This window comes from Tachypleus tridentatus, chromosome 8, assembly GCF_004210375.1.
Source record: "Tachypleus tridentatus isolate NWPU-2018 chromosome 8, ASM421037v1, whole genome shotgun sequence".
Taxonomy (NCBI): Eukaryota; Metazoa; Arthropoda; class Merostomata; order Xiphosura; family Limulidae; genus Tachypleus; species Tachypleus tridentatus.
Window position 1 is genome coordinate 132,130,108 of NC_134832.1, and position 21,755 is coordinate 132,151,862.

Genomic DNA, 21,755 nt, shown 5'->3' on the forward strand with positions numbered 1-21,755 from the left:
GTGAATAGTAATTACATGAAATTCAACCATAAGGTCGTGTAGCATGATAGTATAGATATTATAAAGAAAAAACAACTGATGCTTATAAAGCAAAAAAAGAAAAATAATACTCTAATATTTATCCCCGACGACAACAAACATTTTTATTCAGGCAAAATATATCAAAAGTTTTTACCTGAATTAATGACAAGAGAAGAAAGAACAAGCGAGTAGCATCCTCCGTTACGAGGATCTTTGAATCGAATAAAGAGTCTGGCGTTTGTTTGTAGTTAAACATAAAACTATTCTTTACATTGCGTGTTACAGTTTCAAATAGTCGGCAGTTTTAATTTAGAAGTTAATTAAATGTTGATATATATTATATTTATGATATTTGCCAACAAGATTGATAAACATAGATTTTTTCTGAACACAAATATATTTTGATATACAAACAACTGTGCAATTTATAATAACGGTTATTACAAATAATAATTTATATACAAAGGTTCTACAAACTTAAAAATGATTCTGAGTCTTCTATTTGGTCTGAAACTGAATATTTTATCGACGGTTCACGAATGAGCGAATTAATTCTATGTTGATATTGTTGCACTTCGCTTAATGACTAGTCTTACGCTATCCACAAGCTGACTTTTATCTGACGAAGATACGTAATGCTCTCGTAGAAATACCAACGACCGAAGTTAATTCACTGGAGTTAAATGTTTTGTAATATTTGAGATATATATATGTTCCTGGTCCAGTATCTGTACTTTCCCGATTGATAAGCGTTAATCACAATTATGTCTTTCAAGATTTAAAGTATATTAACTGCAGCAAACCAACAATATTCTACAGTCCTTTCGCGTTGTATTGGTTATTTTTTTTATTAGCGTGATAGAAAAATTTATAGAAATTTCAGTTAGCAATTATACCAGCTATCACTAGTGTTACAAACACACCAAGTAGAATGTTGATTCTTACGCTCAAAAATCTACAAATTTAAAGAACAGGCGGGACTTTAGCAACATACATTTAATAATATATGTTAAATGCATTTCTAAATGTACATTTAACTAAAACAAACACTGATATTAAAATAAGTATATATTAGTAAATCTATTACACGATACAAATGGTTATCTGTGGTATGCTCACTGTGGGTGTTGAATCCTAATTTTTTTAACGTTATAGGTCAGCAGACTTAAAAGGGACTGACGTTACTTTAATATTCTTCGATGTGACCTTATTTTACAAAGAGTTTTTAGATACCAATACATTTTAAAGTTATAATTGTGTTTTCTTTTCCTTTTACTTGTTACTCAAACAACTTTAACGCAGTTATATCTGTGAACGTTAAATGAAAAACGGTATGACAAAAGTTGTTTGTTAAGAACAGTAACAAACAGAAGTTCTAATGGGTTGAACGTGAGCTGAGCTGTAGGTTAAAGTATCAGAAGTTCGATAATTCATGTAAATAGACTCATTTTTCACATTCGCACGTGGGGTGTTATGAAAGTAACATTAGGCCAGTTATTCGTTTCAAAGAACCTTATAACGGAGGGTATTACTCCCCATTTTGTGTGTTTGTTTGTAGTTAAGCAAAAAGCTACAGAATGGGCTAACTGTGCTCTGTCCACCACGAACATCGAAACTCGTTTCTAGCAGTGTAAATCCGCAAACATAACACTGTGCTATTTCCTCTACTAAATATTTCGAAGTTAGGGATAACTATACCTGAATCAGGAGTTTTCTCGTAAGGAGATAAGCTATCTTTTAGCGTAAATGTAAGAGTTTGTTTAGCATAAAGTTACCTAAAAGGTTATTAAGTTCATTTCTCTAAAAATTCTTGCGAAGTATGATTTTGCCTTGCGCAAAGAGAGTACATAAAAAGGTGCATTTTATATTAATATAAGAGATGTTTCATAATGCTTTTATAGGCAAGGTAAAACAAGTGAAACGAAACCACTTTAAATTTCTGTATTTTAGTTTTTACTATCTTTGGTCAGTGTAGGCTCAGTAACTCTATTATTTACTCTAGAAACCACCAGTGTATGTATACAAATCAAATCATTTATACATTATGAACATTCATGTTGTTATTAGTATACTGCCCGCCAGTGGCAAAGTGGTTCGTCTTTGGACGTATACTGCTAGAATCGGGTTTTGATACCCTTTGTTAGCTTTGTGCATAACAACAAAACAAACACACAATAAGTATATCATAGTTGCAAGTACTTCACAAACGACCAATAAACCTTTATGGCTATCTGCCACCGTACCTGATTTTACCTAAATAATAAGAGAGAAGTCGGACACTTTGTAACGCAGCTTAAAGTGCGGGGTATATTTTGTTTCATCAAGTGCATTATAATCCGACTAATAAGTTCCGAAATACCGAGCTTTACCGTTATCCGTTGTTCACGTTTCGTTACCGTAGAAAAAAAAATCGTGCTTTGAGGTCGTGGTTATGTTATAACGTCATACAGACTATTCGGTCAGATAAAGAGTAGCCGAAAATCAGGAAGTAATTTCTATTGACTAGCGAATTTCCCTGTAATGTTTGTTTTGTTTTTGAATTTCGCACAAAACTACTCGAGGGCTATCTGTGCAAGCCGTCCCTAATTTAGTAGTGTAAAACTAGAGGGAAGACAGCTAGTCATCACTGCCAACTCTTGGGCTACTCTTTTACCAACGAATAGTGGGATTGGCCGTCACATTATAACGCCCCCACGGCTGAAAGAGCGAGCATGTTTGACGCGACGGGAATGCGAACCTGCGACCCTTAGATTACGAGTCGCACGCCTTAACACGCTTGGCCATGCCGGGCCTCCATGTAATGTATCATTTCAAAATTAGAGACATCTCGCAAAACTAACACGTGAATAACTTTGGGTGAGTATCCAAAGATAAGCAAATCTTTTTAACATTATTACAGCCTATTAGGGATATTTTGTAAGCTTCGTATATTGGATCCCAACCAAAAGGAAATTTAAGTTTACTTACTTGGTATTGAATGAAGATAAAAACCTTTTCTGTGTGTTTTTTTTTTTAGAATAAAGACACATTGTGTTATCTGCTGTGTACACCGCGCGGAATCGGACCCTAAATTCTAGTGTTTAACCCCTTAGATTTACCGCTGTTTCCCCAAGAAATGGTGAATAGTTAAACTATTTTACTGAGGATAATGATTCATCTGATTTATACAGCGACGTGTCTGGTGTAACACAATTATCTGAAAAGTTCGTTATTTTTAAATCCTGTATCAAGAAAGATTTATTACTTTATTTCATTTCAATTGGGTTAAATTCTAGCATTCGTGTGTGACGTTTGTGCTTCGCTTGAGATAAAAAAAATCAGCGAATCTTTTAGTGAAGGAAAATAATCAACTATACCTGGTAATAAACTATTTCAGGACCTGTACAGCACGTGCTGGAATGCGGTACAATCGCGTTGTGCTTGTGCACTATCAATTATACGATATTTATATCACTAAAGCCAAAAAATAGAGGAAAGTTCACCCATAGAAGGAGGTGAAGCATTGATCCTCTATGAAAAAATTGCTCGCGAATTTTCGTTTGAGAATATCTCTTGAAAAGGAAGACATATTAATCAAGTGATGCATTTCAGACACTTCAAGTCCAAAAGAAGCACTTTCTGTTGAGATATTAACTTGTTGTCAACCCATAATATTAAAAGCGTGCTCAGTTTCGATTATCGTAAGTTACTGAAATCATTTTTTATCTGACATCCGTTACAGACGGGGCTAAAATAAAACACGGTGTTCCTAGTCATGTATTGTATTTTTATTATTCATGTTAGGTTTGTGGTTTATCGAACATCTAAACGATGTAAGTTATTCATTTATTGTTGTTGTTTTTTACCTCTGGCTAGAAATCGGATTAGCGCAAAATAAAGTTTGTTTACTTGAGAATTTTTATCAATACATACAGGGCTAACCTTGAAATAATACAATACAGGGAATGTAACTAGTCAAAAAATTCTATCACCATCTTTTGGTGTATTACTGTTTGACAAACTGGTAAAATTGGATGGTGCATACAGGTTCTAAATCCCCCCTTTTTTTTCTTTTTTTAACATAAGGCCACGAACCATGAATTTTATTCATTATGATACACTTAATCCAGTGAAATAAAGATTTTCGAATAATAATCTACTCTCACCTTTAGGAAACTCTTATTTTGTTTCACACAAAGGGCTCCATGCTGAACCAAATACGTTGCTAATACATTTTCTCGAGTAAATATGTTTTAAATCAAACAACAATTTAAGAGTTTCGCATCCATTATTTTGGTAAGTTTTAATAGTGCTTCCACTGGCCAGGCACCCAGGATCTGGGCTTTGTGGCAGACCTTAACGTATAACATCATTCCGTAATTTGCTACAACTCTATCTCTTGCATTTTCAAGTTGAAATAAAATTCCACTCATATTTTTACGAAATAATTCGAAGATTTAGTGACACTATCGCATGTTTTCGACTCCCATAGTAGACAGTAGTAAATTTAAAATATGTACATGTGGTGTTATGTTGTTGACTTACCCTCTCTGACTCTTGGCTTGTATAAAACATAGTTTGTTGTGTTCTTCTATGTTTGTTCCACTTCTTGGTCTTTGTTTTCAGAGAAAATACAAAGATCTTGAACTTGACCTCAGTGGAATTCCTGTTACCTTGATCGATGGTACAATACTGCTTTCACTGCAGCTCGCTTACAGTAATGTTAGACAGATTGTACTGTAGGTTCTAGCTGAAACCTAGATTTCAGTCGACGAAAGTGCTATCTATCTGTTTCAAAAGATTATTCTCCAATCTTCCATCTCTTCAACTTCTTTGAATGTCATCAATTAAAATAGCAGCGCAAGTGTAACTTTTCTCTGAATACATTTCTCTGGTAGAGTTTGTTGGACATCGTTGGCAGATGAGAATAGTTTTATTTGTTTGTTTTTGAATTTCGCGCAAAGCTACTCGAGGGCTACTTGCGCTAGTCGTCCCTACTTTAGCAGTGTAAGACAAGAGGGAAAGCAGCTAGTCATCACCACCCACCGCCAACTCTTGGGATACTCTTTTACCAACGAATAGTGGGATTGATCGTCACATTATAACGCCCTCACGGCTAAAATGGCGAGCATGTTTGGTGCGAGCGGAATTCGAACCCGCGACCCTCGGATTACGAGTCGAACGCCTTAACACACTTGGCCATGCCAGGCCAAATAGTTTTGTATCATCAGATTTATTACAAATGTCCTTTCCAATCACCGTTCATAAGACCATCTAGATCTCCTGGGAGTTACATGGTAAATAGAATCCTTAATACAGTCGTGCAGAACACAAGGAGTAGATTGTTCTTGTGAAGAGCACTGAAACGTGATGTCTTTTGTTGAACTTTTTTATTTGGAAAGTTTGATGTCGTTGTGGATTCGATACCAAAGAACTGTTCGACTGAATAGACATCATTCTTGTACGCTGTTGAAGTACTATGACAACGTTTCGATTTCACTCTTGAGTTCATGAACAATCTGCGTCGTTTCTTCGGTGTCTGGAAAACCAAGATCTTCATTTTATTTTCAACACTATCGAATGTTGAATCAACACTTCCTTTTTTTCTCCTGTATTTATTTTGCTTTGCTCCTGTTTCCAACCTGCTTTTCGTGTCATTTTGACCTCTGGGTCTAAACCATTGCATCCGAACTGTCGTGGAGGGCATTTCCCACAAGTACCGCGAATACGCATTTACCTGTGTTAACGTTGCTTTATCAATACTAAAGCAGCACGCTTACTCAGTGATTATCGATATTTGTTTTGTAGCCAGCATTGAAACCGGTTTTCACAAAGGCTGCGGCAATTGCCTGCTTTTTGTATATATTCAGGTTTTGGTAAAAGCGTCAGCCATAAACAAACGATCCAGAATGATTTGAAAAATAAGGTCCTGCAAAATCCTTGGTGCCTGATCCGTGGAGGCACTGTTAAATTAAAGTAGTAGTGACGAAATAATAAAACTGTTCATATTATTTATTGTTTTTGTATTTAATTTGGTAATTGAAAAATTGTGCAAATTTTCAACTGATCAATAACTCTGTGCAAATAGCACACCGTATAGCTTTGCGTTTTAAAATACAAAGTTATTTACTCTGTCCCCAACGTATGTATCTAATCTCGCTTACCGCTGAGCCACGAGTGCTGGTTATTGGGGGAATTAAGAATGTAAAAATGTATATTACGTAACCAGAAAAAAAACGATCTTACAACTAACAAGAAGTGTAAAATGTGGATTACGGTAAAAAAGTAAATGAACTATGAAACAGTGTGGTTCGTGGCTCAGTGATATACTTCAGATTTTATAAAACAGAAATCAGAGTTCGATTCTTCCAGAGGTGGATACAGTGCACATAACTCATTGTTAAACTACAAACTAAAAGAAACATATTAATAAACGCAATCCTTGACTGATTAAATAATTATTTTCAGTAATACACACCATGAAAAACGACCAAACAAAAAGCTAGAAGAAATATTACAGGGCAAGAATTAGATAACAGGATACTCCAAAGTAATAAAGAATAAGCCAATATGAGGCTCAGTGGGTGTTCTTTAACTTAATCATTTGCATTAAAACGGAAATCAAGGCAAAGTAAAGAAAGTGGAAAAGGAAAAAAAAAGGGCGTAAAACGTTCATTTGAAGACGAAGACCGTTCAACTGAGACAGGAGCTCATGCTGGGCCAATTATTTAACTCCAGCTCATCAGTGGATGATTCCAGACTCTTTTCTATTGTTAACAGGACTTTGATTTCACAGCGGTACCAAAGACAAGAGTGATAAGGGTAGCAAGTGGAATAAACCAACTATTTAGATTTTCTTTACTCTTACTGGATTTTATCTGGTCAATATATATCTTTGTTTGTTTTGAATTTCGCGCAAAGATACACGAGGGCTATCTGCGCTAGCCGTCACTAATTTTCTAATGTAAGACTAGAGGGAAGGCAGCTAGTCATTACCACCCACCGCCAACTCTTGAGCTTCTCTTTTACCAGCGAACAGTGGGATTGACCGTAACATCATAACGCCCCCACGTCTGAAAGAGCGAGCATGTTTGGTGCGACGGGGTTTCGAACCCGCGACCTTCAGATCACGAGTCAAACGCCTTAACCCACCTGGCCATGCCGGGCCTGGTTTAGTAAAATAACAATATTTCGATACAGTTAAAAGAGTATCATTAACTCAACGTTTTTTACTAAATAGCAACTTCTTTACACATGCGTGATCTCCTTGAACTCTAAACCACATAAAGTTTATGTTGATTACCGAGGTATATTTCTAATTTGAACTATTTTAGCTTGTATCTTAATGTTTTGTTTTATTAATAAGAAAATTATGGTCAAATGTATTAGAAAAAATAATTTTCTACGGTAAATAAACGATTACGAAATTCTGTATCCCCTTTAATAGAATACACAATATGAGAACTGTTGTTTCGCATAGCGTTCTGTATCTTATAGTTTTGGTTTGACTACATGCGAACTACATGATTTTATATGTATGTAACACTGTTTAATATAGCTAGTCATTTATCGAGGTCAGGCTTTGATATTTATCAATCAATAAATAAATCGATATATCTTTATTTGCATCTTGCGGATGTTGGACACTGCTGAGTTTGTATTTTTTTAAAAGAACTGTGTTTTTATGGTTTTTCTAAAGTACAAGATAACATGGACGTCAGTGTTACGTCATGTTGTACGGATGTGTTCGTGTATCACATTCGTGTATTCTCAGTATCAGCAACTCGCGACTTAGCAACATTTTGATACCGTCACCGATGAATGAGTACTTCCGACTAAAAGTGCCGTGCTTTCCGGTTAAGTAGCCGACATTGGAGTGATAAAATTAATGTTCCATGTTTAATTTGGTGGGCTCAGTGTTTGGAACGTATATAAAATATCCACACGAAGAAATCATAACCGGAATTTCGCTTGTAATATAGTTCTAAAAGGTTTTAATAATTTTTCAGAAAACCTTTAAGGATGTTATGTGCGTTCTAGGATAGATGAATTAATAAACTGGGCTTAATAGATTAATACTCAACGGAATCTACCACGAACTACTGAGAAACTACTTTAGTATTAACAACAACACTTTCAAAACACCATCGTAAATAGGAAAATATTTGGTTTTAAATACTCTAATTAGGTTAACAACTAAGTTGCATAAGCAGATCTGACCTTATTTTTGTAAAAAACAACAACTAATATTTATCGAGCAGGTTAGCTACTTCTCTCTCACCCCCATGCAGCTAGGGCCTCAACGTCATTTGGCAAGTTTCAATATACAGATACCCGAGAATGGCAGAGCGCAGATAGCCTACTTTATGGATTTTGCTTGTCTTCAGGCTAAATGAAAAGTGAGAACTATAAATATAGCTCAATATGTAATGAAGCTGGAGAAAAAAAGACTCATATTGAGGCACCCTTTATGTACAAGTATTTTTTTTTGAGAATACATGTTTTCCAAACGTTTCTAATTATCACTGTTTGTTTGATTTTTGAATTTTGCGCAAAGTTACACAAGGGCTACCTGCGCTAGTCATCTCTAATTTAGCAGTGTAATACTAGATGAAAGGCACCCACCGTCACCTCTTGAGTTACTCTTTTAGCAACGAATAGTGGGATTGAGCGTAACATTATAACGTCCCCACAGCTAAAATGGCGAGCATATTTGGTATGACTGGGATTCGAACCCGCGACCCTCAGGTTGTAGTCGAACGCCTTAACACTCCTGACCATGCTGGGCCAACTATCACTGCATTGGTTATTTGAAAAGTGGTTCATTCAATAAATGTTTATATGTTAAATAAAGTATCTGCGAACTTACAATACTAAAAACCTGGTTTCGATACCTGTGATGGGCATAGCACAGATAGCCTATTGTGTAGCTTTGTGCTTAGTTCCAAAGAAACTGAATAATCTAGCGTATATTTTAAAAAATCGTCTCCATCGAAGTTGAATAGAAGTATACAACATTGACTAAATAGCTTATTTCAGAGCACTTAGCTCCGCAACGCTGTTTGTAGTTGCTTACAAATACTATTATATTATGCATCAGCCAATAATGCTACGTGTTCAAAATAACAAATCCAGTAATAACCTAATTAGAATTAACGATGGTGACTGTAACCGTGGTGAGTGTTTGCTCTTTGAAAATCTTATTTCTGCAGTGTTAGTCGCGCATCTGCAGTTTATTTAGTCTTGGCGTTATAACATTTTGGATCAAAACGTAACGTTTATCTAAATGGAAAATGTTATCGACAGTGGGAGGTCCTATCCAGTTTTAATTTTTTAATCTCAATGAAAGTGAAAATTGACACCAACTTGGATTTTGAAACGTCACACTCCTGCTTACGAGCACAACCTACTAAGCATTGTAGGATTGCCTTACCAAATTATTTTGACAGGCTTATTTTATTTATAATCACAACGAAATTATTAAGAATATTACAAGTGATTTCCTTAACGAAAGTTACTGAATTGATTAATTAATGTTGTGAACATAAAGTCATAACATGAAATAATCCTTAATGAACCGAATCAGCTTTTCAGTGCCCAACAAAGACGAACTTATCTCTGCAACATACGTGATATAGAAATGTTCTCCTTTAGTAGCTCCCAACATTCGTGTCCTGCCTGTGTCTTTCTTCTTGTATTGTGTAGTTTAAACTCAAATTCGTCAAATGCTTGTTCAGAATTTGAGAAATCAAACAGAAATCAACCACATTAAATCTTGCTACTTGTTAATCATTTTAAAAGGATGTTTTAGATCATAGCTCCTCATTTATATAGCGCGAAATGACTCTGGATTTTGGACCTTGAGGGCCGGGTTCGAATTAGTGAAATACTACAAAATATTTCTCGTGCTTTAAATTTTGGGTGCGTTGCAAGGGTAACAGTCAGTCTTTTAGCGTGCTGCTGACTAGATGCCTTCCCTAGTGTCAGTAGCTCAAAATTAAAGAGGGTAGCAACAGCCTTAGTAAGTTACTTTGTCATACATACAAAAATAAAGATACTTATTTATATTTCACAAGGTTCAACACTTTCGCTCCTCAGTGACACAGCGGTATGTCTACAGACTTACAACGTTAAAATCCGGGTTTCAATACCCGTGATGGGCAGAACACAGATAGCTCATTGACTAGCTTCGTGCTTAAAATAAAAAACAAGAACAACAATAATCAACACTTTTTATTTCGTGCAAATAATATATTTCGTATCCTTACCACAATATTTTTTTATATTTGTAAATCTGTCATCCATGCTTTTTTATTATTAAAAAAAGTTGATATATTGAACCAAAAGGCAGATCTATCAGGAAACTTGTCCATATTTTGGTTTGTTTTCTGTTAGGTCTTCCTCAAGCGCAAAGTCTACCAGTTCAGTCTATGCAGTGTATCGAACCCTGTATCTTACAGTTGTAAGTCCTTAAGCTTATCACTGGCTCACTGAGGAACAGTATATATTTTGTTAATACGTCATTTATGAGTCAAATTTATTTCTTGTTGTTTCGAAGTTAAGCACAAAGCTACATAATTAGCTCTCTGTGCATTGGTCTCCATGAGTATTGAAACCCGGATTCTAGCGTTGTAAGTCTGCAGACATACCACGGCGCTGAGGGGGAGGAGTATAAACTGAGTTTTAATTAATTAACTTTTTTCACACAGAACTAAAGGTGTTTATCGAATTATCAAACATATACTGCACGTTGAAATAACTTCATTCGAGAACATTTTTGAATCACTGTTCACTTAAACCAAATTATTTTTAAGAGACAGTAAAAGCTCGAGTTTAAAAGCAATTGGACTTTAAACATACAATATACGTCTAAAATGTATAATGTATAATTTACTCTCAAATAAAATTCCTTTTTTGAAATTTTTACTAGGACTAATTTCTAAATTAGAACATCTTTATGACTTGCTTTCGGAGAAAAACCTTTTTTTCAGAATTGTTTTTACCCAGTTTTCAATATTAGACGGTCTGTAATGTATTTTTTCAGTGTCAATAACTTTGACCAAAATGTTTGTGTTTCAATGTTTCGAAAGCTTTGTTTATACTTTCAAGATTCTTTTATTTATCTCTTCTACAATTTTGTTTCACTGCAATTGTATATTTTACGCGTTCACCTAAACGAATTGTGACCAAACAAAAATGATAGCGATTTAAGGAAAACCTTATAATTCCAGTCTTATTTAGCTGTAGTGTGCATTTGTTTCAGTTCTCATAAGCTATGGATGTCAGGGTTTATAAGTACAGTCTTTAGTCCAGACATCATGATCAGATATAACCCAATATGTTTCTTAGTTCATTATCCAGGGATATGGTAGGTGAGCTACTTCAACCAAGTTGATCAGCCTTGTGCTCCAGATCAAGTTGTTATTAAAGTTCTTAGACTAATAAAACGAATGACAAGCTACGAGACGATATTAAGCAGTCGAAAACAAAAATGTCTGTTGAAATGAAATATTAAGAAAAAATCAATAAAAACCTTCTGTGTGTCAGGCTACCAAAAAAAAAAAAAGACATCAACAAATACAGCAAAATAAAATCACCGTAGAAGGCACGTTGAAATAAAAGCAATATATTTTATCTAGCAACGTTTTGAGCAAATGCGCTTCGTCAAGCCCAGTATCAAAATAAATACAGCCACAACTGTGTTGGCACAAGGACAGACATACATAAAATATTTTAAATGATTTCGTTAGGCCTAAGCACAATACTGAAATATCGATCAAATTCTGTATGGAATGTAGAACTTCCAATGAAGTTGTTGGTTAAATAACAGTTTATTTATAAGCTATCTGCATATTTTGTTTGGTTTATATCACGTATTAAAATAATATTTAGTTCATACGTTTCGCTTACTTTATGCCATTTTATGTTCCTGATTTGTTTATACTGAAGAATCTGAACCCTACTATGTTTTGAATACCTTCTTACACAACTGCAACGTATAAAGGTCTGTAGGTTTTCTTTTCTTTTCTCATTCAAGATAATGCACTAAAACATGACTGTTATATCATACCTTCGATCAGCTACTGGAAGCTACAGACAATCTATCTTAAGACCGATAAGGAATGCCATCTAGATCACATACAGAATATTGTGAAATGGATTTTAAGGAATTTCGTACATCTAGATAGTAAAACATGAGAAGGACTGTGTTTTCCAGAGAGTTCGTGCCTTTGCGATTCTCTCAAGTTTCACTAAGCCAGTGTTGGTTGCGATGGTTTCAGATAAATGGCAATACGTTTTCAGCCTCTCTCCATATAAAAATTGGTAAACTCAGAAAAAGAGAGATAAAGGTATCCATGACAACAAACAGATGTTGTTAAAATGGGAACATTATTCATATTTTATGAAAAGTGTAAATTGGTTTTTATAGTATGGTGGCTACTCTAAGTAATGCGTCATTCTGTTCTAGAAAACAGACATATATATATGGAAAATAAAATCAATTTTACGTACACAACTAAATTAAGTTTATAAGCAGATAATAAAGTATTTGTAAAACACATTTAATTGACTTCATAAATACAATTAGTAAACTTAATACACATATTAAAATAAATTCTACGAAGATGTTACGATCAACTTTCTATACAAATTAAATACATTTTATAAACATTGTAAAATTGTAATTGTATATAACCTTTACAATAAACTTGAATATCATTTATTAACGTAAATGTTTGAGTTATATTTGTATAGGTATTATTGATTAATTCTACACGAAGATTAAAATACGCTTTATACAGATATTACCTCAAATTACAAAATACATTAAACCGACGTAAAACACATAATAATGAAATCTGCTTAATGCTATACCATGAACATTGAAATTAACTCTGTACAACTCAGTACAATCTGCTTCGGGGACAGGGGATAATCAACTCTGAATATACACGATTATCAACTTTGTATATGCATTACATAAGTTTTGTACTCAGATTAAAACAACTATACCTGACAATAGTTATTACACAAATTACATCATTATGCTTATTGAAAAAGTAACCTAAATCTGAAATATTATGAATATATTCTAGTAAAAAAGGTATCAAGATAGACTGCCAATATTTTGTTAGTGAGATTTAATAGAAAAAAATTTAGATAAACTATTTTTTATAAAACTTGCTTCTTCTATAAAGGCATATCTAGAAACCTGTAAATAGCTGTGGGCTATAAACCGATTAATAACTGTAGAATAGAAAAGAACTTGTCACACTCTTAGAAGGGCGGTTAATAAAGTTCGTTGACAAGACAGTTTTCAGTAGAACAAAGTATTACAAAGAAAGTAGTCCTTTTCAGTTGCACATTATATCCTACAGAGAGTTGATGTAACTGTATTGGTCAACATTTTAAGATAACTTATCATGAGTGAATTTGTTTATAGCGATTTGAAACTAAGAAAATGTTATTTGTAAAGTATGAAGCAGAAAGACGTGTTGTAGGAAACGTTTCTCAACAAAGTGTTTACAAAGATTGATATATCCAATACCTGAATATCATACATATATCATAAAAAGACTCTGAATGTTCGTGGTATTTTTTGAACACACGATTAATGAGAAACATCATAAAAATGAAAGTTGAAAGTAATACTCGTGGCTGCTTCAAATATTTAATGTATTTAATACCTTTATTTACTGTACTGGATATGGAAAGTAGGGTCAGAGATATTACTATTCTTTACAGTGTCTCTGTAAATATGAATAAGAAGCCTGGAGTAACTGTGGTGTTGTTCTCTGAGTGCGGAAAAAGAGGCCCGGAGTAACTGTGGTGTTGTTCTCTGAGTGCGGAAAAAGAGGCCCGGAGTAACTGTGGTGTTGTTCTCTGAGTGCGGAAAAAGAGGCCCGGAGTAACTGTGGTGTTGTTCTCTGAGTGCGGAAAAAGAGACCCGGAGTAACTGTGGTGTTGTTCTCTGAGTGCGGAAAAAGAGGCCCGGAGTAACTGTGGTGTTGTTTTCTGAGTGCGGAAAAAGAGGCCCGGAGTAACTGTGGTGTTGTTCTCTGAGTGCGGAAAAAGAGGCCCGGAGTAACTGTGGTGTTGTTCTCTGAGTGCGGAAAAAGAGACACGGAGTAACTGTGGTGTTGTTCTCTGAGTGCGGAAAAAGAGACCCGGAGTAACTGTGGTGTTGTTCTCTGAGTGCGGAAAAAGAGGCCCGGAGTAACTGTGGTGTTGTTTTCTGAGTGCGGAAAAAGAGGCCCGGAGTAACTGTGGTGTTGTTCTCTGAGTGCGGAAAAAGAGCCCCGGAGTAACTGTGGTGTTGTTCTCTGAGTGCGGAAAAAGAGGCCCGGAGTAACTGTGGTGTTGTTCTCTGAGTGCGGAAAAAGAGACCCGGAGTAACTGTGGTGTTGTTCTCTGAGTGCGGAAAAAGAAGCCCGGAGTAACTGTGGTGTTGTTTTCTGTGTTTTTGTGTGTATAAGGAAAGAATTATGGAGTAACTATGGTGTTACTGTGTTTCTAGGGAGAGAAGCCTGGACTAATGTGGTATTGTTTTCTGTATTATTGCATATATGGAGAAAGAAGTCTGGAGTAACTGTGGTGTTGTTTTCTGTCTTCTCTGAGTGTGGGAAAAAAAGCTAGGAGTAACTGTGGTATTGTTTTCTGTGTTGTTCTCTGAGTGCGGGAAAAGAAGTCTGGAGTAACTGTGGTGTTGTTTTCTGAGTGCGGAAAAAGAGACACGGAGTAACTGTGGTGTTGTTCTCTGAGTGCGGAAAAAGAGACCCGGAGTAACTGTGGTGTTGTTCTCTGAGTGCGGAAAAAGAGGCCCGGAGTAACTGTGGTGTTGTTTTCTGAGTGCGGAAAAAGAGGCCCGGAGTAACTGTGGTGTTGTTCTCTGAGTGCGGAAAAAGAGCCCCGGAGTAACTGTGGTGTTTTCTCTGAGTGCGGAAAAAGAGGCCCAGGTAACTGTGGTGTTGTTCTCTGAGTGCGGAAAAAAGAGACCAGGTAACTGTGGTGTTGTTCTCTGAGTGCGGAAAAAGAAGCCCGGAGTAACTGTGGTGTTGTTTTCTGTGTTTTTGTGTGTATAAGGAAAGAATTATGGAGTAACTGTGGTGTTACTGTGTTTCTAGGGAGAGAAGCCTGGACTAATGTGGTATTGTTTTCTGTATTATTGCATATATGGAGAAAGAAGTCTGGAGTAACTGTGGTGTTGTTTTCTGTCTTCTCTGAGTGTGGGAAAAAAAGCTAGGAGTAACTGTGGTATTGTTTTCTGTGTTGTTCTCTGAGTGCGGGAAAAGAAGTCTGGAGTAACTGTAGTGTTGTTGTGTATGCGAGGAAAGAAACTTGGAGTAACTGTGGTGCTATTGGGTATATGAAGAAATAAGTCTGGACTAATTATGGTGCTGTTGGGTATATTGGTAGAGAAGCATGGAGTAATATGGTATTGTTTTCTGTATTATTGGATACAAGGAAAGAAGCCTGAAGTAATTATGGTGTTGTTGTGTATATAAGGAAAGAAGTCTGAAGTAACTGTGGTGTTTTCTGAGTTTTAGTATATATAGATAAAGAAGTCTGAGGTAACTGTGGTGTTGCTGTTTTTTAATGTGGACTTGAGAAAAGAGTTTAATATAACTGTGGTGTTGCTTTCTGTGTTGTTGTGTATATGGGAAAAAAAGCAAGGAGTGAATGTGTTGTTTTATATCATGCTGTAGACGTAGGGAGAGAAGCTGGAATTATCTGTTGTGGTATTTTGTGTGTTGTTTTGGATATGAGAAAATAATCTAGGATTAATTACAATTTTAGTATGAGATGTTGAAATTGTTTATTCAAATAAAGTCACGTCTTTGTATTGTTGTGATGAACTGGAAGGGAATTTATTCTCTTCAATTAATTATTATAATTTTAAAACCATCAAATGAACAGAAAGGTTTCTATTTCTGCCTTCACTTCCAGAAAACCAATGTCGGACTGTGTGAGAAGCTGTTTAGCTTACAACTGAGAGATATTTTAACAACGATGAAACATACGACAGACACTAATTTAATCACTTTAAATGTTAACATTACAGCGTTATTGATATACTTAAACACAATATATTTCGTTTTAGATATATACATTCTTACCTTACTTTGATTTTATGGGTAATATACTTTTGGATTTTACTTTATTATCTGCTTATCATTCAGTCATGCTTTATTTGTGCATCATTAACTTATCCATAATTTCTACTGAAAGCTAGAAATTTGTGCTTATAACTATGGGTTGTTTGTCTTAGCGCAAAGCTACACTGTGTGCATTAAGTCCAAAGTTTAGCGTTTCAAGTCCGTAAGCGTAAACCCCCGTTGTCCCCCTAAAATGATTATTCTATACGTTTCTATATCTGATCACGTATATACACTTTATTAAAGTTAGTTTTAATTATTTTATCCATTTTTAAAACCTAAACTGCCCCAATATTACCATTTCGCGCCCTTTTCCTCTTTCCAGAAATAACTAGGGGCTAAACAAAATAGTTCAGAACTAAAACGTTTCTTTTAATCTGATATTTGATTACATGGTAACATGGTTTGTTTTTCGGCACCAGACTTTGCCTCCCTCTTTCCCATTTCCTTTGTTATATTTTCCTTTTATGTACCAATATAATAAATGTTTGTGTATTTTGCAGTCTAGTGGTGGTTTATCATAATGTTGTTGTTTTTTTTTCATTTTACGCTTAAGTACCGAAACTGCAATACAAAGTATGACTTAGTAATCATTCATCAAAGAAGCAATTTGTATCCCTTCTCGTACTGAGACTATAACGTGGTATAGGTTTGTTTGTTTTTGCCTGTGACATCTCCCACACATTATTTTATGAAGTTGATGAGATTGCTATTCGCCCTCACTATATATATGATACAAAAGCTGCCTATTGAGGGCGACAGTATAGCTACTTGGGAGCTCGAGCAAGCACAGAGTCACCTAGATAACGCCTTTTCCACCACGACTGTCAGCGAAGTGTGTTCCTCGTGGCTCCCATCTCTAAGGTGCGTTGATAGAAAGCATTCTGGATGTTTATTTTTTTCTCTTACATTCACATTTTTCTGAAGGAGCTTTTATGAATAGAGTATGCGGAAGAATAGGAAGTACAAGCCCAAAAGCTTTGTACTCGTAGAAAACGGGAACCTATAGATAAATTAATTTAAGAGGCTCTTTAAATAGAATTTCCATTGCTTGAAAAACGAGACGGATCTTAACAGAAATGAAATAAAGTCCTGTAGTCCGAGCGCTTTCGAAAGGTGGACCTTTCTTCTTCAGAGGCAAACTTAAGCTTGACAAATCTTGAGTTACTTAAATTTAACCTTTTTTGAAAAAATAATTATGTTTTATTGTCTGTTTGTATATTTATATTTTAAAACCAGAATTTAATGCGACAAAATTTTGTGAAACAAATCTGTTTAAAAACGTGTGGAGAACAGTAACTTTTTTTAATAAAGATATCTGAAGTATCATGTCATTTCCCAAACATTGACTTCAACAAAGTTACGAGGGACAAATCAAACATGGAAAAAACATGCAGAAAAGACTTGAAGAAAGGTCGTTATGGAATTCAATGCTTTTATAAATCTGAAACAGATATTACTAACTCATCTAAATTAAAACTATTTGAAAATGGTCCATACCACAAAAGTCGTTCTTGGCATTCTCAGCTAATGAGTCTTCAAGCATTTCATTGTGAGGACTGCGAAAACAAAATAACGACTTTCCAAGCGCTTCGGACAGTAAACGAAAATAAAGTATGTGGGTCATTGGAGAGATTACGTCCATTTAATCCGCTGGCGTTGTCCGAATTCGGAACGACCTTTTCTCTGGACAGATTGTGTTTGTCATTTAAAAAAGAATTCGATGTGTGTAAACAGCCTTACAAACTTTGTCGTCGTGCATATAGTTTCGAAGCCACCAGTAACAAAAAATCGGACAGAAGCGTTAATGACGTAATTTGTACTCTTGTGTCTAGTGACGGAGAACATCAAATTAAATCACTGCCATCTAGAGAGGAGGACAACTTCTTTTCTGTTGTTGTGGAATACCTTAGTGATACTGGTGAAATACAAACGAGAATTGAGCCTCGTAAACCTAGAGCCCAAATGGCTAATACAGGTCAAAGTCTGGTAGCTAGAGCCAAGAAAATTGAACCCTGTAGAGTAAACACCGATACTTCAGTAACTAGAGGCCAGAAAATTAAAACTGACCAACGACGTAATGAGATTTCATTCACTGAATCCGAAACAGTCAAATTTCCTGTTGAAGATAATGACATTTTGATAAAGAAAGACCAGGTGGTCAAAGAATATGGTGTTGTAGAAGAAACAAGGGTAAATTTGGAAGTGTCGAATGAGTTATTACAGAGTAGGGGTATGACAGAGCCTTCAAGAAGTAATAGTTTAAGTAATTCATCAAGAAATAATAATTCGGATGATTCTTCAGTAAGCAAAGTTTTGGGCGATTCTACAGGAAGTAACGTTTTTGGGGTGTGTTCAGGAAGTAACGTTTTGGATGATTTTTCAGAAGGTAAAGTTTTAGGAGAGTCTTCAGGAAGTAACTTTTTGAATGATTCTTCAGAAGGTGAGGTTTTAGGAGAGTCTTCAGGAAGTAACTTTTTGAATGATTCTTCAGAAGGTGAGGTTTTAGGAGAGTCTTCAGGAAGTAACGTGTTAGGAGAGTCCTCAGGAAGTATTGTTCTGAGAGAACATTCAGAAAGAAATAGATTGGGAGAGTTATCAAAGTGTCGTGTTCGAACTAAACATTTATTTACATCTCATGATCTCAAGTGTTTGCAGAAACTTAAGCCAATTCCCGAGAAATGTGAGAGTGTGTCATCGTCGCCTGAATACAAAATACAGCATAAAGAGACTCCATACTCTAGCTGGAAACCCTTCTCTTTCGATGACGAAAAAACTCATCAAACTCCAAACGGCGAAACACCCCACCACAGTGTACTTTACGACGGTATAACACTACCTTTGGACGAACGCAAAGCCAGAACACTGTTTCAACATTACTACACTGAGGGTGGCTGGGGCTGGATAGTTTGTTTTTCTGTGGTGCTTGTTCATTTTTTAACTACTGGATTACAGTATTCAACAGGAATTCTACTCCTTAGTGTCCTGAAAAGGTTTAACCTCACCTTTCAAGTGGTAGGAGCAGGTAAGGAAAACATAGTTATATATAGTTTTACTGTGTATCTGTATTTTCCTTTTTACTATAAGGGGCATATTCTCCACATTAATTACGTATATACCGTAGTATTCAGGCATGCCTTGAAGAAAATATACTCATAATCTTGACAAACGAAGGACGGTATATATTTCACAGTAAAATATGTTACTCTTGTCTCAAGAAAACAAAACCTCCGAAAGAACAAACGTGTTTTTTGCTGTTATTTTTTTCCTTCCTTAAATTGTGTTTCTATGTTTATGGTATATGAAACTGCAAAGCATAGATAATTCGTTAATTTTTTACCACTTTTGAATATACGTCATTTTCTAAATTACTTCATTTAAATCTTTAACGTGCTGTCAACTGTAAATCTTACGCCACGTGCATTCGACGCCAAAGCTTATCGGTTATCACTTGCGTTTTAGCTGAACTGGTTTATTGATTTATATCTCTTAATTACGTCTGTAAACATGTTCTCGTAATTATATGTTCGTATTGATTTGCAAAATGACAGTATTATATAATTAATAGAAACTTACAGTTCGATAGTACACAGTTGTTTATAATTCAGTTATGACGTGAGATGTTCGAGTTTTCCTAAAATTGGATGTAACGTTTTATTGTTCAGCCACAATAAGATATACATTGTTTCCAGGTTTGTCTTAATAAATACGTAAGATGAAAACGCGTTTGTGACAGACAGAAAAATATATACTTTTAAAATACCATCGTATTTTAATGAAATACGTCTTACTATATAAAGTATATCTTCATAATCACGTATAAAAAAGTGTATTTAAGTTTTTCAGTCGATAGACAGACAGAAAGAAATAGCAAGTCAGATAGAAAGACAGAAAATATAATATAAACAAGAAGAAACTGAAACAAACCGATGGAATGTCGGTTAAGTATTATACACAGGTTAATCTAATTAAACAAGAAATAAGATGAAAAACAAATATACGTGAGACAATTAACCACCTAAATACGTGACCATAGAAGGTTAGGCAGAAAGGTATCTAGATACGTGATTTCATAGATTAATACATGTTATATTTGAGCTTAATCCATGCTGTATGTAAAGATACACAAAGTCAACCACACTGCGTATTTGTTTATAAAATGGAAAGCAAATAGTACAATGAAAGTAGTTCTCTATTTGTCTTCAAGTACGTTAAGATATCTTACATTCATTTTCAAGCATGATAAGATGTTTTACACCCGTCTTGAAGTATGGTAAGATGTTTTGCCTTTGTCTTTAAGCATGGTAAGATGTTTTGCCTTTGTCTTTAAGCATGGTCAGATGTTTTACCTTCGTCTTTAAGCATGGTAAGATGTTTTTCATCCGTCTTCAAGCATGGTAAGATGTTTTACATCAGTCGTGAAGCATGGTAAGATATTTTACCTTCGTCTTTAAGCATGGTAAGATATTTTACCTTCGTCTTTAAGCATGGTAAGATGTTTTATCTTCGTCTTTAAGCATGGTAAGATGTTTTACCTTCATCTTTAAGCATGATAAAATGTTTTACATCCGTCTTCAAGCATGGTAAGATGTTGTACATCAGTCTTAAAGCATGGTAAGATGTTTCACGTTCGTATTCAAGTCTGTTAAAATGCTTCTTCTTACATTTACAGTTTGAATCTTTTTCACATAAACTTTCCACTTTGATGTGTGTACAGACATTTTCTTGAAATAAAGAGTGAACCACGAGAAGTATCTACTCCTACTGTTTTCTTTTGACGAAATTCTATAAGTTGTCTTAATGATCAGGTCAAAAAATATGGCTCTGTCATTCTGACAAATGAAAATATTTCGAGTAACAATTATATGTAACTAAATAAATAGATCTAATCAACAGACCAAGTGACTTAAGCTAAGTGGTTAGATATAATTGACATTGTCGATTTAAAGTTAATTAGTACTAACCGAAATTTATTAAGGTTAAAAATTAACAGCTGACATCAGCGGTACTAGTTACAACATGAACTCTGATATTTGTGCCACTTTTAAATATAATATTCCTGTGTATTATTTGCGTAACATAATTCCCAGTTTTCTTTTGAACAAAAGTCTTTGGAGGAAATACAGTATCAGAATTACAAATAGAATGTACTTCAAACTCTGTTAGCTTGTTTATATGTATGTACGTTAAGCCTCTCTCGCTGTTTTTCAAAAATGAATGAAAAATCCAGAAATACAACTTTTGAATTACTTTGAGCGAGCACATGAAAATGGAGTAATCTCTTAACAAAATAATATAAGAAATAACTGCTCTCCTCCCAGGTACTTATTTCATGATCTTTGATAATAAATCATGTCATTGGACATGATGAATGTGAAACATTTTACAGTATGAACATGGAAGGAATGAACGTATTAAACACATTTCACTGTGTACACATCATGAGAATATATATGAATTTAAAACACCTTAAAGTGTGACCGTAGAATAAACGTATTAAATATATTTCACTGTGTACACACCATGAGCATATGAATTTAAAACACCTTAAAGTGAGAACATAGAACGTATGCATTAAACATACAACATGACGAATAT

The 21,755-nt window shown here is 34.9% G+C and overlaps 1 protein-coding gene across 2 annotated transcripts in view; it reads left to right on the top strand.

Moving 5' to 3' along the window:
• LOC143223514 (monocarboxylate transporter 12-B-like) overlaps positions 1-21,755 on the top strand; it is a 259,055-nt gene that overhangs the window by 72,516 nt on the left and 164,784 nt on the right. The window contains exon 1 of one of the 2 annotated variants that reach the window (XM_076451590.1): positions 17,486-19,182. The exons of the other annotated variant lie outside the window; for it this stretch is intronic. Coding sequence (XP_076307705.1) covers positions 17,538-19,182 — 1,645 coding nt within the window. The 5' untranslated portion in view covers positions 17,486-17,537. Of the gene's footprint in view, positions 1-17,485; positions 19,183-21,755 lie in introns of those variants that run through there. 2 annotated transcript variants of the gene reach the window in all.